At 38.1% G+C, this 16,828-nt stretch overlaps 1 protein-coding gene across 1 annotated transcript in view; it reads left to right on the plus strand.

Annotated features, from left to right (window-relative positions):
- The window catches only part of TFPI (tissue factor pathway inhibitor), a 31,980-nt gene extending 16,767 nt beyond the window's left edge, over window positions 1–15,213 (plus strand). The window contains exons 4-9 of the mRNA XM_054177009.1: window positions 3,462–3,500; window positions 5,821–5,997; window positions 7,540–7,620; window positions 8,093–8,188; window positions 14,557–14,739; window positions 15,107–15,213. Coding sequence (XP_054032984.1) covers window positions 3,462–3,500; window positions 5,821–5,997; window positions 7,540–7,620; window positions 8,093–8,188; window positions 14,557–14,739; window positions 15,107–15,213 — 683 coding nt within the window. The remainder of the gene's footprint in view (window positions 1–3,461; window positions 3,501–5,820; window positions 5,998–7,539; window positions 7,621–8,092; window positions 8,189–14,556; window positions 14,740–15,106) is intronic.
- Window positions 15,214–16,828: the final 1,615 nt, after the last annotated feature.

Here is a 16,828-nt window from a genome sequence, read left to right on the forward strand (position 1 = left end):
TTTATGCCATGTAGTAGTCATCTGAATTATTTTACACTGTGCACACAAACATTCAGGATTCAGAAAGTGTGACTTTAGTGGACCAGTGGAATAGAGGGACCAATGAAACAAGGCTTCTTTTCTAGCTGGAGCCCTGTTTTGAATGCCTTCTTAAAATGAAATTGATTTCAAGATTGGGCTAAGCTGCTGGGCAGCACAGATGATTTTTATTGCTTTCAGAGAATCTTATGGAATTTTTTTATCCCAGCTTTCTCCTTCACTTGTGAAGTTGATAGAAACTGTTCAAAATCTTGATTTTTGACTATTAATTAATGTTGCTTATTCTTTATGGTTATTCAGAAGATATATGTCTCTCAGAATTGAATGCTCATATTTCCATGAGTGTCAAGACAGATTAATATAGTTTCAAGAAGCTAAAAAGTGTCAAAATCGTGGTATTCATATTTTGCATAGTAATTGTGTGACAAATGGCCTTTCTAGACTTAAATTTCTTACTTTGTCATATGGCATCTCAGAGTCGTGAATCTTTATACTGGATTTAATTATTTTCCCCCTCCTCCTTAAAACTGTCTTTCCACACTTACTAAGTTTTCAGCAGAGAAATTAATGAAATTTGCTGCTGAAGCCCACAGCAGCAATAGAACTTTAAAAAAATGAATGTGGCAATGTAATTCTAAAATAACAACCTTTCTTTAAAGTTTCTTTTCTTGTTTTCACTTCTACAGTGTTTTGTTTAGAAAATTGTGATTAATCTGTTTCTAGTTATGGCTTCACAAAGCTTAATGAATACAATCTTTCAACTGAAAAAAATATTCATTTAATTTTTCTTTAGTAGCATTTCATGTCAGAAGGACCTGGGGTCTAGGATGTGAAGACAGCTCTTCTTTTTGTGTCACCACACTGGCTTTTGGTACTTTACACCTGGTATCTGGTTTTGGCTTTCGGCTGGACCCACAGCACATTTACCATGCTTTAGCAGGGTTATTTGCCAGACTGCAGCTGCCAATATCTCATCCAAAACATGTGACTTCCTGGTAATTTAGAGTGTTTGTCTTAAATTCCAGTTTAAAGGCTAAAACAGAAGTCTAAACTGGAAAAGGCAGCGTTGATGGATAAAGAATTCCAAATATAAAGTGTCCAAAAGTCATCATCAAGTCCATAAAATTCTTCAACTATTTTGTCTAATACTCTGATATGTTAGACCAATATCCAGAACAGCCACTCTGGACCAAATCCTGTGCTTGCACTCTGGACCAAATCCTGTGGCAGAATAAAACTGAAAGTTATTTGAAATGAGTGGTGTCACTGGTTTAGTGTCCACATCTTGATTCTCATCCCAAGTAGAATATTTGGTATAAGCAAATACTGAATCTGCTATGAGGAACTGGAGCAATAAAGGCTCATTATTTCTGTATCCTCTGAACAGCAGCAGATAAAATGGTTTGCTGGCAGACCCAGTATGCTGTTAGTCATTCAGCCATTAAATGAACTCATAAGTTAACCTGCTTTTGTCAACACAATTCAGTAAAGAAATAATAAAAATTAGAAATAATAAAAATAATTCAGTAGGTTCTATTTGTCAAATGTGGCTGGCTGTGTCCAGACTGCAGCACATGGCTATATTCATCTTACTTAATGCTTCCAGTATTTATTACTGCAGGAAAATCATTATTTAATACTTGTAGAAATTGGACTGAAAAGGCAGTCTGAGTGATAGGGAAGCATTTAAAATAAAGAATTATCAGACAGTTAGCACTGTGAAGAATGTGAAGGTCAAGATTGCTAGAAAGAAGGTAAATTTGCAATATATATACAAATTCAGAAGAAATAATTTGAATAGTCGAAGTATGTGATGCTGAGCACAAATACAAGAATAAAGGAACCAGTCTGAGTGAACTGTCAGGCTCCTTATATCAGACCAACTTCTTAAAAGTTTTGAATGCAAAGACAAAAATGATGTCAGGTTGGACTCGATGATCCTCGAGGTCTCGTCCAGCCGTGGCGATACTGTGTGATACCGAGTAATTCCCGGAACTGACTGAAGTCAATACCGGAGAATTCAAAGAGCCCAACTGTAGGCTGGCCATTCTGAGACACGATTCAAGATGCCTAGTTCTGACACAAGTTCTCCTAGAAATCAGATGCAGTTTTTGTTTCATGTGCCCAATACTCATTACTTCAGAGAAAAACTGCTTTTAAGAGGAGTTTGGCTTTATTCACAAAAGTCTTCATTAGTGCAAAAGTCCTAATTTTTAAGGCAGCGAAGATGTATCTTGGACTACTTGAGTTTCCAGCATGGGAAAATACCTGCTGATAAAAGATTCTGGCCATGACAGCAATTCTAATGTCTACTGTTTACACAGCAGCTTACTCAGAAATACAGTTTGTTTACAAAGAAGAAATTAATTCAGCTGTGGATTTGGCTTTTTTTCTGAAACCAGAAGCAAAAAAGACACTGTTGACATGGTAGTAAGATTAAAACATCCTGGGCCTGTATCCACTCACAATAAATTCTTCCTGTTCTGTGCCAGGAGAGCAGATATCATATGCCAAAGCACAACTGCTGATTTTGGCCTGAGGGGGACAGCTGAGTGAAATTAGTGAAAGGGCCTAATGTCCATGGTTTAGGTCATGGGTTTGGGTTTAAATGCTGAAGGCACAGCTTCCTACTAATAGGAAGCACTGGAAATCTGTTCAAACAAATGACATGCCACTCTAAAGTGCATGTCATGTCTTTAAATGATACTCTTTTTAAGGATGCCAGCTGTGCTGTCCTAGGGATGGAAGGAAAATGTAACCTAACAGAATTTCTGCTCAATGGATTATCTTTGAAAATATAACACAGGTTGTTTCCAGAAGAAACAAAGTATGGTGGGATTATGGCACACGAGGGCAGTACAGCTAATGCTAAAAACACCTCTTAAAACAGGAGCCACAGAAGGTATATCACTATATAAACTGTTTCTAACCAAGGTTAGAAACACTTACTCTGGAGTATGAGTGGAGAATAAACTGCTAAAATTCCTTTCCATTTTGTTCTGTGAAGGCCACTTGGCCTTTAATATCATAAAATAGTGTAATGAAAACTTAAGAGACTACACAGGCAATTTGATAGCATGAGAAAGGTCTTCACTGTTAACTAGATCAGCTCCAAAGCTATTAGCTCTATCAGTAGGTACAGCAGCTGGGTTAAGTTAGTCTAATTACTTGCCTTTTGCCAAGGAAGATTACATAGCGCAGGATCCTGGTTCTATTCAATTCCATGTTGGCATAACATGATTTCCAGTACTTTCTATATCCTCAGGTTTGCAGTATAGCAGATTCTCCATAATTCTCAAGTAGTGAGAAGAGGAAGAGACGCTGTCTCTTCCTCCACAGTGCTCACTGTCATTGCTAACCACTAGTATCGTAAGAGACTTACATTGTTTGGTTTTGCTAAATTCTTTTTATTTGTATTGCAGAAATGCCTCAGAGGATGATGGCAGCAAAGACTAAGAAAGGTACTTACGTTGACATAGCAATCTGAGACCCTTATACAACAATAAGGAATGTAACTAGTTTTGATGAATTCTTTATGTATTGTTCCAAGTTATCTCCTAACAAAACCCACAATGTCAGACAAAAGTGAATTCTGACTCCTAATCTTGTACTTCTGCATGCATCAAAGACCTTGAGGATAGTTGTTGTCACTGAAGAGGAGAGCTGAAACCTCTTCTTCCCAGAATAAACACATGACACTTTTTTTCTGTTTCTTCAGTAAAGAGAAAAGCAATCTGCAGAGATTCAAGTACTGTAATATTAGACATGATGTGGAACTCTTACTACATGTTTTGAGAGTAGTCTAAATGTTACCTCCACTGTTAGTAAAACCAGGAAAAAAATCATTCTGAAACAGAACTTTTCAAGCATTGCCTATGTAGGAGCTAGCAGATCCCCGAATTATGCGCTAAGCAAAGGAGCAGGTTTCCCACTCCTAAAGGGACAGACTATTTCCAGAATTACATATAAATGCCTGATATTCAGACTTCTTAATTAGCCACTGCCTAAGCTCTGAGAATCACTTGCATGTTGGTCTGTTGAGGTAAGCTGTGTTTCTAACAAGGATATTTAAGCATGGCACTTAGAATAGATCTTGTGAAAACTTATTCCACCCTTTCCCTTTCCACATTAGGCACTTGTATGTATTGTGCCAAATGCCGGTAGCCAGACCTCCCCAAATAGACTTGAGCAAATGTCATCCCAAGTCAGTTCCTCTTTCTTTGCTTACCCTCCTTCATCTTGCCCACTTAAATTCATGTGCATTTAATGCTTCACAGAAATACCAATATTTACACTTTGTTTTAATTACCCTTCTGCGAAGATAAATTGTTTATTTGGAATATTTTCATCCTGAAACCACGTGCTGTTTTTCCTGTTTTCTACTGTCTTTCCCATTCTTAATGCATTAAAATAAAAAAATTCTATCAAAGTTACTAATTTGATTTTCCACAGATACTGCAGATGTTTGGCACTACTTCCTTTGAGGTCTAATCCTAGTTCCTAGTTTCTAACCCTAGTGACAAAACAGAGCACATCCTGTTAAACCCAGCTCAAAGCTGTCATCATCATCAACAACATCATTACATGTTTACTACTGTTTCTAATGGTGTGGTCTAGAGTATTGAGTCCCTGGAGAAAGACATGGCATTTAGAAGTATAATACTAGTTTGTATGGTTAGGATTATGTAGCCTCCATGACTTCTCTCTTGAAATCTGGCTATAAATGTTTGCTGTGAGCTGAATTTCTTGGGCTTCATTTTCTTTTTCTGCAAGAACCATTTCAATATAAGATTAAATGAAGAATTAATCGTAATTCTCCAGTCTGCTTTACATACTCCTTATCTACCTTCCTTTCTCAGTTAATATCTACCTAATGATAATTTTCTCTCATTTCACAGTGCTATGCAGTGTTTAATGAAATAATTGTTTCTTTAGCTGCTGTTGTCCAATAGATGGTATGGAATATATACCACTCTGGCAGATTCTTGCCTGCTGCCTGTCTACATAACTGTCTCATTTATGTTCCCAGGTGAAAGCATATTGAATGCTTTACCCTAACCTTTCATTTTCTGTTGGCCTGTGTAAATGTACTCTTTTTTTAATCTGTGAACTCAATAAGTTCTGCATTTGAACAGTAAGAAACAGGAAATACCTGAACTATACTTATTGCAGAGAGGGAAATTTTTAGTGAAAAATTGAAAAGAGGCTGTTCAGGAGTGCTTAAAATAGTTGATTTAGTTACTTTATGCAAGAAGCCTTTAATGGTTTGATTTTACATGTGATCTCTGAAAATAGCATTTTGCTGTCCATGAAGCTTTATAACAATTGAAGGACAACGTATTAACAATGATTTCTTAGAAAAACTGTAATTATGAGCTATTACAACATTTTACATAAATACAGGGTGTGCATTCCGTTCCATTTAATAATATTCTTCAGCTAACAATAATTTTTAATATATATTTGGCTAAAATAGATGTAATAATAAAACATCATGTTAATCGCAAAGCTTCAGTGTAGGAGGACACTTTATGATTGACTGGCTACTGGAAAAGAGGAACAAAACCAATTAAAATGTCCCTCTAATGCTTCGGGATAACACTGCAGTGTTACATATCAAACAAAAATGCAGCAATTATTTTACAGTTGGGCTTTAGTCCAAAGTTACAGGTGTATTGTTCTATTCTACAGTGTATCTAGTTCTATTGTTATCTTGGAATGTGTGTTAATTTACTATTTTTTTCTATCCCTACTATGTTCATCATTTACCATGGTTTGTAGAGAAGCCCAGCTTCTGCTTTCAGGAGAAAGACCCTGGAGTCTGCCGAGGCTATTTTTCCAGGTATTTCTATAACAAAGAGACCAAGTTATGTGAATTATTCAAGTATGGTGGGTGCCTTGGAAACCAGAACAACTTCAGGAGCTTGGAAGAATGCCAGACTACCTGCCAAGACAACTGTAAGTTGATGTCCTCATTATTCTTAGTCTTATTCTTGCATAAACAGTGTCATCTTCTGCAGGTATCTTGCATGGAGGAAAAGGCAGCTTAGGGTATTATGAGGTGTCATGAATATATATAAAAAATTTACCTTAATTACGTATATAATATAAAAATATGTAAAATATATAGATATATATTTATAAATATATAAAATACAAACATGGAAAATATGAACTAAAAAACTAATATGTACTGAACTGTACTGAATATTACAGCGCTTCTACTTTTATACTTTCCTCACGACAGTTGATCTAAAACCTGCCAACTGTTTGGCTTTATAAGATTGTAGTATGCTAATACCTGCTATTTAACTTGAGCAGCTGAATACACTCTTTTCAAATCAAGTATGTGAAGAAACACTGAGAGAACTGGGGCTGTTTAGTGTTGAGAATCATAGAATCAATAAGGTTGGATCATCAAGTCCAACCTGTCACCCAAGACCTCGTGACTACTAAACCATGGCATCAAGTGCCATGTCCAATCCCCTCTTGAACACCTCCAAGGATAGTGACTCCACCACCTCCCTGGGCAGCACGTTCCAATGGCTAACAATTCTCTCTGTGAAGAACTTTCCCCTCACCTCAAGCCTAAACTTCTGAGAAGGGTGAGATGGGATCTAATATCTGTAAATATCTGAGGGGTGGGTCACAGTCTGGTTTCAGTGATGCCCAGTAATAGGACAAGGTATAACAGGTATAAGCTGGAATACAGGAAGTTCTACCTCAACATGAGGAGAAACTTCTTTACTGAAAGAGTGATGGAGCATTGGAACAGTCTCTGGAGACTTTCAAGAGCTTTCTGGATATGTTCCTGTGTGTCCTGTCCTGGGTGATCCTGCTTTGGCAGGAAGGTTGGATTTGAGCATCTCTAGAGATCCCTTCCAACCCCTAACATTCTATGATTCTATACTTTCCACCGAAGAATCATGGGAAACCTGTCCCTCAGTTTTGAATGATTTGACTGGGCAACTACAAAATAGCCATTCAGATCATTCATTCACTTCCTTGTCCCACTAGTTCCTGTGAATTGTTCTGTGTTGGAGTATTGTAACCTTCACAACATCTCTCCCCTTCACAAAGTGCTTCATTTTATTCACAGAGTGAACATGTTTTCTCACCCAGAGCCTTTTGTCTTATCTGCTTCTAGTGAGCATTTTCCAGTTTTGTTTTCTAATCTGTGATTTTGGCAAGGGGAACTTGAGTTTATTCCCATTTAGAATACAAAAGACCCACCACGCTTCTCTTTAAAAGAGAGTACCATGTACTTTCCTCTTGCCATTGCTGAAGCATTTCTTTCTGGGCTCTGATTTCACTTTTACCTTCTGGACTAAAAGTTGCAGAATGTGGTTTCTTTTTTCACCTCACTTCAATTTGAAATAACATCTCCATGCCAATTTGTATGAATACCCAAGAAGAGGGAGAGGCTCAGGGGACATTTGGTTTTGTGGCTTTTTTCTCATTGTTTTCCTTCCATTTTTGTTTTACTAAATTTAGTGCCAGTTGTTCCAGCTGAAGAGCATCCTAATGGTGTCAACAGCAGTTCCCCAGTGGAAGAACCCAACCAGGTCCCTGGGATTTCCAGTAAGACTTTGCTGCTTATAGTTACCCTTTCTCAATGCAGACAGCCCTTGGCTTATCCACTTATTTTCCCATTTGTTTGAAGGTATGTAATAGTTAAAATATGTAAGCACAGTGAGGTCAGTACTACTCAAACTAACTTCATAACCATTTTCTTGTCAGTAAGGCATATTTTGAAAAAGGCTTTCAATTGCAAAGGTCAGAATGTCTGCTAGGAATAGTAAAATACAAAAACCATATTGGATTTAAATCATGCATCAGCAGAATTAAAGAGGACTTCATCCCAAAGTTGCCTCAGAACTTCAGTTTCCTCTGCCTTTTGGACTTACAGAAATTGTGCCTTTTAGTGATATTAATACTGCCATGGAGCAAGGCAAATGGGTACCATTCATTGCTGATTTTCAGAGCATTGTGGTGTCTAGATAACACATCCCTTACTGGTCCACCCTTCTTTTTCTTTTTTTTTGTCTTTTAGTAAATTTGTTGCCAACTACTCCAAATGAAGAGAAGTCCAACACTCTGAACAGTAGTTTCCCAAAGGCAGAGCGCAACCAGTTTCCCTTTTTTTTCGGTAAGAATTCACTTTGGCGATTCTTAGGTCTCAGGCTTCAGAACAGAATAGAATAGAATTAACCAGGTTGGAAAAGACCTTCGAGATCAAGTCCAACCTACCACCCAACACCAGAATTGGACATAGAACTCGAGGTGTGGCCTAACCAGTGCTGAGTCCAGGGGCAGAATAACTTCCCTCCTCCTCCTGGCCACACTGCTCCTGATGCAGGCCAGGATGCTATTGGCCTTCTTGGCCACCTGGCCACACTGCTGGCTCATGTTCAGCCTACTATCGACCAGTACCCCCAGGTCCCTTTCTGCCTGGCTGCTCTCCAGCCACTCTGACCCCGGCCTGTAGCACTGCATGGGGTTGTTGTGGCCAATGTGTAGAACCCAGCAGTTAGATGTGTTAAATCTCCTGCCCTTGGACTCTGCCATCTGTCCAGCCTGGCAAGGTCCCTCTGCAGAGCTCTTCAACACTCTAACAGATCAACACCTGCCCTCAGCTTGGTGTCACCTGCAAATTTACTGATAATGGACTCAATCCCCTTGTCCAGATCATCAGTAAAGATATTGAACAGGATGGGGACCCAGCACTGATGCCTGGGGGACACCACTAGTGATATGGCTGTGAACTGTTTTGCTATTTTCACTCATTTTCCAACACACCTGATGCTAAAGAATGGACTTCCATCTATGTCAAATGTTTTGTTAAGCAAAGAAAATCAAAGCAAAGAAATACATTGCTACTTACAGATCTCCCATAAACATCAGAAAGTGGAAAACTGATCACATCTTGTCCCCTTCTGAAAGTGTGCAGTTTCTGAAGGTCTATAAAAATTTAAGGATTATGACTAAGTGCACTGATGATGAATTCTTTTGGTCAAAATTAATATTGTCATGCAGTTCTAGTTGGTAACTGATTTAAAACTCCTTTTACTCACTTAAAGAGGACCATCTTTGGATTTTGGAAGATGGCACACAGTACATTTATAATGAATTTTTATTTTCACTGAGGCCATGTTAAACTCAGATCTTGGTTTGAACATAATCCATGTGATTGTGAATTAATTTTGTGTCTGTATTTTTGCACTATGTACTGGATCTTTATTATATAGGGCTAGGTTTTAATAGTGTCCACTACTGATTGCTGGTGCTTGCTCACACTGCAAAGGGTGATTGAATTTGAGGCATGTCATTTTTGTGATCCACAGTTATGCAAGAGGAAACAAGAAACAGTTGGGAAAAGCCTGAGCGTTCTTACCAAGTATTTCTGTTGGTTTTTTTGCATTTACACTTGCTTGTACTTTGGGGGATTGAGTGATGGCTTACAGATTCATTAATGGTTTTGTTTTATATGATCTGTAAGATAACGATCGTGTAGGATAGCATTCCTGTGTTATGGCATGACTAATAATGCTCAAATGTCTGTTGTATTCCATTCTTTCACCTCCACTGTGATCCACAAATACTGTTGGGTTGAGGTAACTTTCTGTGATAGTTGGATTGTTCATTCACCACATACAAAGCATCAACACACCGTTATTAAAATGACTGTGAATATAAAACCAATAAGCTTTTGCCAACTTATTTGCTTGAAAAATATTTTAATGCTTTAAGGCCTGGTAATACTAGGTTCAGAAGAACCTACACATTCATCACATGAATCCCTGAATACCCCAAATAACTAAACTCTACAAGCTAAAGGGCATGATTCACTATGCTTTCTCAGAGGAAATTGAAGGGTTCTTGGATGTGTCAGCACTAGTGAATTTTCTGGTAAAGCAGATTTGGGGAGGGAGCAGTGAGCGTAAGAGAGAGTGCAGAGTTGAAGGTTGGCAGAAGAAAGTCTCAGGGAACAAGGGTGGAGTCAGTGTAGCTGAACTGGTCAGGCATGTGACATTGGAAGGGCCAGTGTGTTTCAGTGGAAAGTCTGAAAACCTCACAAATTCTTCCATAGTACACAATCTTTGTCTGTCTTGAACTAGCCTGAGCCGTGCAGTGACTTGCTGCCATTCTGTTTATCAGCCCATACCTTTTTTGGCTGCTGGGATGAACTAAAATCCTGTGCTTCTGTGCAATCACACTAGAGGGGAGGAAAGGGTAGGAAAAAGGTAGCAGTAGATTTCTCTAGAGATTTTCTAGATTTTCTCTAGAGCCTCTGTCCTGCTATTCCAGGGTGGCCTGTTTGGGACAGAGGGGCTGATGCCCATCTTCTCAAGCACAGGCCAAGTAGCTGGTCTGCTACTGTAACTCCTAGTTGGCATGTGCGTTGGCCTGGCTCTGCATCATCTTTGTTTTAGACACTTGACCACCATTAAAAATAAAATTTGCAAGGAGCTCTCTCTTGTAGAACACTTTACCTCACAACTGAAATGCTACTTCATCTTGATTTCAGGAAAAATTACCTATTATTTGTGTTATGCATAACTCTGTAATGGTATTGGATTAATAGAGTTAAAAAAACCCAACAACTTTGCCTTCAGAAAATTCAACTTCTGTGGCCATAGAAAGCAAACTTCCCTCCCCCCAGCCTATAATCATGAAACTTCTAGCACTGTCTCTGTAGAGACTGAAGGTTGTTCTGGTCTTGCTCTGCTGCAAGATCTGAAATAACTTTTATTCTGGGTAAGGTAAGGGAAAGTGAAGCAAAACCTTTCATTTTTAGATCTAATGATTTATGGCAGGAAATTAGGAGTGCTATACTCCACATTCAATTTGTGAGATCTAAGTGGGATGGGGAATCAAAAGTCCATTTTCAACTTGGCACATAGGTAATGCCACACAGAGGAGTTCCTGTTGGAGTTCCTGTTATAACTTCTCAAAGTCAGGGCCATATCTTTTACTGATATAAATTGACATAGTTCTATTTGCTATAATGAAGCTGCATCATTTTCTACCTATTGAGTGCTGTCAAGTGCAGCTGACTCATTATTTTTCCAATAGCTTGTCTACTTGAAGATTCCTCTATTTTCTCTTTGCTGCAACCAGAAATGAAATACTGAGGTCTGCATTTATCAAAACCTCCAACTTTCATGAGTGTCACACACCTGTGTCTAGCAAAAGAGAATGCAGCAAGCATTGTTTCTCATCCAGCTCACCAAGATCACTTCAAACACTTTGTGATCAAGTAGCAATTCATTGTCACACAACCCCAGCTGAGTATTGTTGCAGCGCAGGGTTGGGATGATCTTTGCTAAGTATGAGTCTATATCTGAATATGCTTGTTTCAGATATTCTGAAGTATGATCATAGCATCTGTTCACAACACAGAGCCAGCTGTCTGGACTTCATGAAAAGTCTCTATGAGAAGAATAAAACCTTAAACCATGCACATTTAAAGATTGTTTAGGTAGCAGTGAAGGGTAAGATATGATACTTAGAGGTATCTAAACTTTTTATAGGTTAGAACAATAGCCCTTTTTATCTACTGCTTGTTTCAGGTAATTAGTTTACCTAATTTTTTTTCAGAAACAAAATATTAGATAGTTTTGGACTTTATTCTCTCATCAAAACGAGTCCAAACGTCTGCATCATCAAGAAAAAGAAGTTAACAGAAATACAACAGAATGTATTTTGATCATTGTAAAGCCTAAAGCCCATTTGAGAAGCTCCTGCAGATTCAGTGGTGGGAGTTCCAGTTCCCAAGCTCCCCTTGAGCAGCTGTCAGAAGATGAGCGAGAAACTAAAGAACAAGCACAATATATAACTTTACATAAGGAATCATATGCACAAGTACAACACTGGAAGCTGGGCTGAAGAGAGAAAATTTCTGTGGGTCTACTGCTCCTGGGGACTATGTTAACATGCAGGCTCACAGGCTTCTAGTTTGAGAGATGTTGGGCTGGGCATGACACAGTACATATTATGTTTGGATTAACTTAAAGTTCACAGATCTTTTAATACATTCAAATCATAATTTTTATTATGTTTCTCAGCAGACAGGAAATTACAATAAGTCCTTTGATGTTTATTTTCAGTTACTGGATTGTTGAAGAAAAAAAATTTAAAAGCTGCTATGTAGTAAAATTAAGAAGCTTTCTTTATGGGCTGGTTGTTTCTTTGGGTGTAAAGAACATACAGATATTTGGAACGGAAATAGTGTTTGGTATTGGAACATTTATCTTGCAATGACCTTGACAAAGAACAACAGAATGTTTAGAAAGAGTACAAGAGTGATTCTGAAGAGCATTTGGATGCTGCTCCACCAGTTGGATCATACATGCATTATATAGTCCTTATTCACCAGTATTCACCATCACTGGCTTCATGGCCATGAAAACTCCTTCCTGAGGGGACTGTGGAGCCTCTCTGGAAAGTTCTACACACCAGATAAGTAATTTACCTTACAAACTCTGCATTTAAATTCTGCCACATAATTAACCTTTGCTGTTTGTCTCTTTATCTCTGGCAAGCCTTTCTGCTTTGTTCTTCTTAGGTTCAGAAATTGTCAGGTTAGCAGGGGTAAACATTTTGGTTTAATGCTGCTGAACATGTGCTTTGAAAGTTAGCATTCTCTACAGCTAGAGAGAGAAAAAATTAGTTCCATGCATTAGTTCTCAGTTTGTGGTACCAAAAGCATTGCATTGATTCATTTAACAACTATCTTCTTATAAATAAAACAGTGGATTTAATATAAGTTGTGATACATTGTGGGGTCTTCCTCCGGGTCCAGGGTGGGCTTTGCTCTTACAGTTGTACCACAGCAGTGCTCATTTGATAAACTGAAAGTAATTTAGTCCATCTTGAAAAACAAAACAACTCATGCATTTCAGGATTCTTTTTCGAATAGTGTGACGTTGCTAACACAGTTTCAAACATATAATGTTCATTTTGCTAGCTTAGCTTTCCATAGCTCAGTTTTGTTTCTTTCACAGCAATTTTTCATGCTTTTTCACCATGCCAGTTCAGCTGTTGTACTTGGCATAGCAACCTTTTTTGGCAGGTGCAATGTGTAAGACGCACAAGATGTAGATTGTTCTTTCGGGGTATTTTCTTGGCATCCTTTTGAATTGCCCAAGTTAATTCATCATTCCATGCTTTCAGCAACTCATCTGCTTCCTGCTTTTGTGACAGTAGAATGTCTTCAGCTCTACTGGAACCCAAATTTTTCCTAACATATTTACTTGGTTTTAGTCTGTGAACTACTTCTACCTGACTTTGTGAAGTCAGGAAGGCCATCCAAGTAGCCTCACATTTCCATTCATGTTTTCAGATCTCAACTGTCTCAATTCTGCCACTTCTTGAAGCAAAATGGCACTCCTTTATCTCCCTCATTACTGATGATATAATGGCTTCCTTTCAGTTTCTTGCATCCTGTGCAGCAATTGTATCACTTCTAATTTTCTGTATGAGTCACTCCAGGCTAATAGATAATGAAGTTTCTCCAAGTTCGGGAATTCTGGCATGGATTTGCTTCTTGAACTTGTTACAGTGCCCAGGTACTTTGGATACCTACAGGCTCATCTTCCAGTGCTTCAGTTCTCATGCTGTCACTTGCAGCGACACTGAAGAAACAAACCATCAGTCTGCCTTGGAATGGTAAAAACCTCACAGCAGCACTAAAGCACCAGCATCTCAGCCACTTTGTGCACTTGCTCTTCACATTCAATCCTTTGCTATTCTGGGAGTTACAAGCCCTTGTTTGAAAACTGCTTAGTGTTTTTCAGCAGACTGACTTCTATCTCTTTAGTCAAGCTTTCTGTATTCATACTACAAACTCAATATAAAGGTATTGAGTCTTTCATTGGAAATGCTGGGGTTTCTTACCTTTCTGCTCTATTTCAGAATGTCTAGCAGGAATTAGGAAAATTCACTTAATCAATGAGCATTAATATTTACCATCTTATTAGAGCTGACCAAGTTTAATTAATTTCACTTCCTACAAATACTTCACTTAAACTTCTCTAATCAAATTTGAACACTATCTTCTGTCACAGAAATAACAATTTTATCACTAAATACATAGGAAACCTTTCTTTCAGGTAAGCTTTTGCTGGCTTTTGGACTTCAAAGAGAATAACATTTGCTGTGGTATTTTTTGGAATCATAAAAAGACAGATCACAGAATTGTCAGGCTTGGAAGGGACCTCAAAGATCATGTAGTTCAATGCCCCCTGCCATGGGCAGGGACACCTCACACTACATCAGGTTGCCCAGAGTCACATCCAGCCTGGCCTTAAAAACTTCTAGGGATGGGGTTCCCACCATCAATTTGGGCAACCTGTTCTAGTGTCTCATCACCCTTATGGTGAAGAACTTCTGTAAGGTATCCTGAATTTTCAGGAGGGAAGAGTTACATTTGTGAGTAAATTTCACATGAATTTCAAGGTCATAACATCAACATAACAGTGCTGTCTCTAACACTGGTTTTCTTGCTGTTTCTAGAACCACCCCCTATCCCGTCTTTGTGCATGACCACTATGGACAGAGGACTTTGTAGAGCCAAAGAATTAAGGTTTTTCTACAACTACACAACTGGAAGATGTCGCCCATTTAGCTACAGTGGTTGTGGTGGGAATGAAAATAATTTCACCTCCAGAAAGTCATGTTTGAGGATCTGCAAGAAAGGTATGAGAAGTGATACTGCCACAGACAAACATGAGAGGTAAATATTACGCAGGCTGAAACATTCTTGCGACTTGTGGTAGTAAGTATTGCCCGATAGAATTTAGTAGTTGAAAGTCTTAGAGGAGTGAAAATGGAAATCAGAAGAGACATGGAGCTAGAGTGAGAAAGATGGACAGGAGAATACAGTGTACAAGAACAGAAATGAGACAACTTGGCACTGGTCAGGCATGTGGCGACTTTAGGTAAGATAATGTTCTCTTTAAAAAAGACTTCTTGACAACAAGGCTCACGTCTTATTTCTGCTGGTCTCAGAGGTGTTAGTCATGCAGCATCTAATCCACTCTTGTTTCCTTCATTTCACCTGTAGGATTCAATAAAAAAAAAGGTGAACGAAGATTAATAAAACTCAAGAAGAGAAGAAAGAAACAGTCAGTAAAAGATTGGGAAATCACCCCTGGAAGGACACAACTTTGACTTTTATGGAAATGTGAAGTAAACAGCTATTCACCAGTGAATGACAGCCTTTAGTGTACACCATTTAAATGTATTTACTGTACTGATTATTTTGATTACATGTTATTAAGCTGCTTATATTTTTATTGTGTATTCCTTATTTGTGATAATAAACACTACCTTTTACCTTGATAAAGACTCTTAAATTGTAGTTTGATTGTATGTAATTGCCAGAGCTGAAACAGGACAGAACAGACCCTGTGGGTGTGTAGCTCATAATGATTTAAAAAGAAGACAAGATTCAAGTTTACTTTATTATGCCATTATTCTTTCTTTTAATCTATTTTTGTGCTAAAGAAAGCATAATGCTTGTCAAAGAGTAATCACTTGTCAAGTGTGATTGCTTCAATCATGGATTCAAAGATAGGGCTATTGCTGTAAAGAGGAAGTAGATACTAGGTTTGTTTAATCAGAATTATTTTAGGTAATGCAAGCTAGACTTAACTCCATGCAAGTCAATCATAATACTGTAAAATCAGTGTGGGATCAGAATTAACCCACCAAACCCCATCAAGTATTAAGGTATTAAATTTGTGAAGCAATATTTCAGATGCTTGCAAAGAATTAAACACGTCTTTGCTGAGAACATTGATTTTTATCCCTGCTGCTGAATTAGCCTCATGGCTAGCAAGGTAAAAATGTCAAGAAATACATATTGCATTTTTACAAAACCCAGAACAAATTCCTTTGGTAGAAATAAATACAGTTGCTCTGGAGATAACACTGTGCTTACTCTCTAGTTTACTTTGAGGGTGGTTGGATGTTGGTGAGTGTTTTTAAAATTGACATGAAAAAGTGGTAAAGTTCCTGTCCTTCTCCAAGGCATGCCTCTGATCTTGGGTAAATCTATAATGAGACATTTTTAAAGGGGAAAAAATTAAAACAAAGTATTTGGTTTCCTATTAGAAGCACTTGCTGCTTACAACGGAAAACTTAGCAGGGTATTTTGAAACTCTTCCCTGTCTTCTTTGATGTGTAGATCTCTTTTTAATGTATCACATTTTCTCTTAATGCTTAAAACTGCTGAGGATAGTTACACTGCTGTTTGCAAGAGGTGGAGTGCAAATAAGTAGCAGAAATAGACGTGAGTGGCTCAGATTCTACAGCAAGGAGCAAGGATGGCAACAGCAGAATAATAAATGATTTGTTGGACTCAGCTGCTTTTGCCTATGCACTATGAATCACTTGTGTGATTTCAGAAAACCTATGTTGTATATGCCTGAGGAACTTTGAACTAGCTCTGCAGAGAGGCTAAGCTTTAGTGCTGAAAATGAAAGCATTTATACTATCTAAATATTGGAGTGATGGGGTAAGTGAAAGACAGAGAGTCTAATGCAATTTCTATCCAAATCTGTCTTCTGGTGCTTAAGTCCTTTCATGATTCCTTCAATTTAGGATCTATTAAATCTGAGTTGAAAACTGCTCATGGGACTGAAATGTACTCTGCAAAGTATTTATGTAGAGTCTTGTCACACAAAATATATGAGCACCACAGACCTCCAGTGCAATATCTACATAGATCAGACAAGTGCAGTTCTGACAGGAAACCTATAAACTCCACAGACTGCTGAAAACC

This window comes from Dryobates pubescens, chromosome 37 (assembly GCF_014839835.1).
Source record: "Dryobates pubescens isolate bDryPub1 chromosome 37, bDryPub1.pri, whole genome shotgun sequence".
NCBI classification, from domain to species: domain Eukaryota; kingdom Metazoa; phylum Chordata; class Aves; order Piciformes; family Picidae; genus Dryobates; species Dryobates pubescens.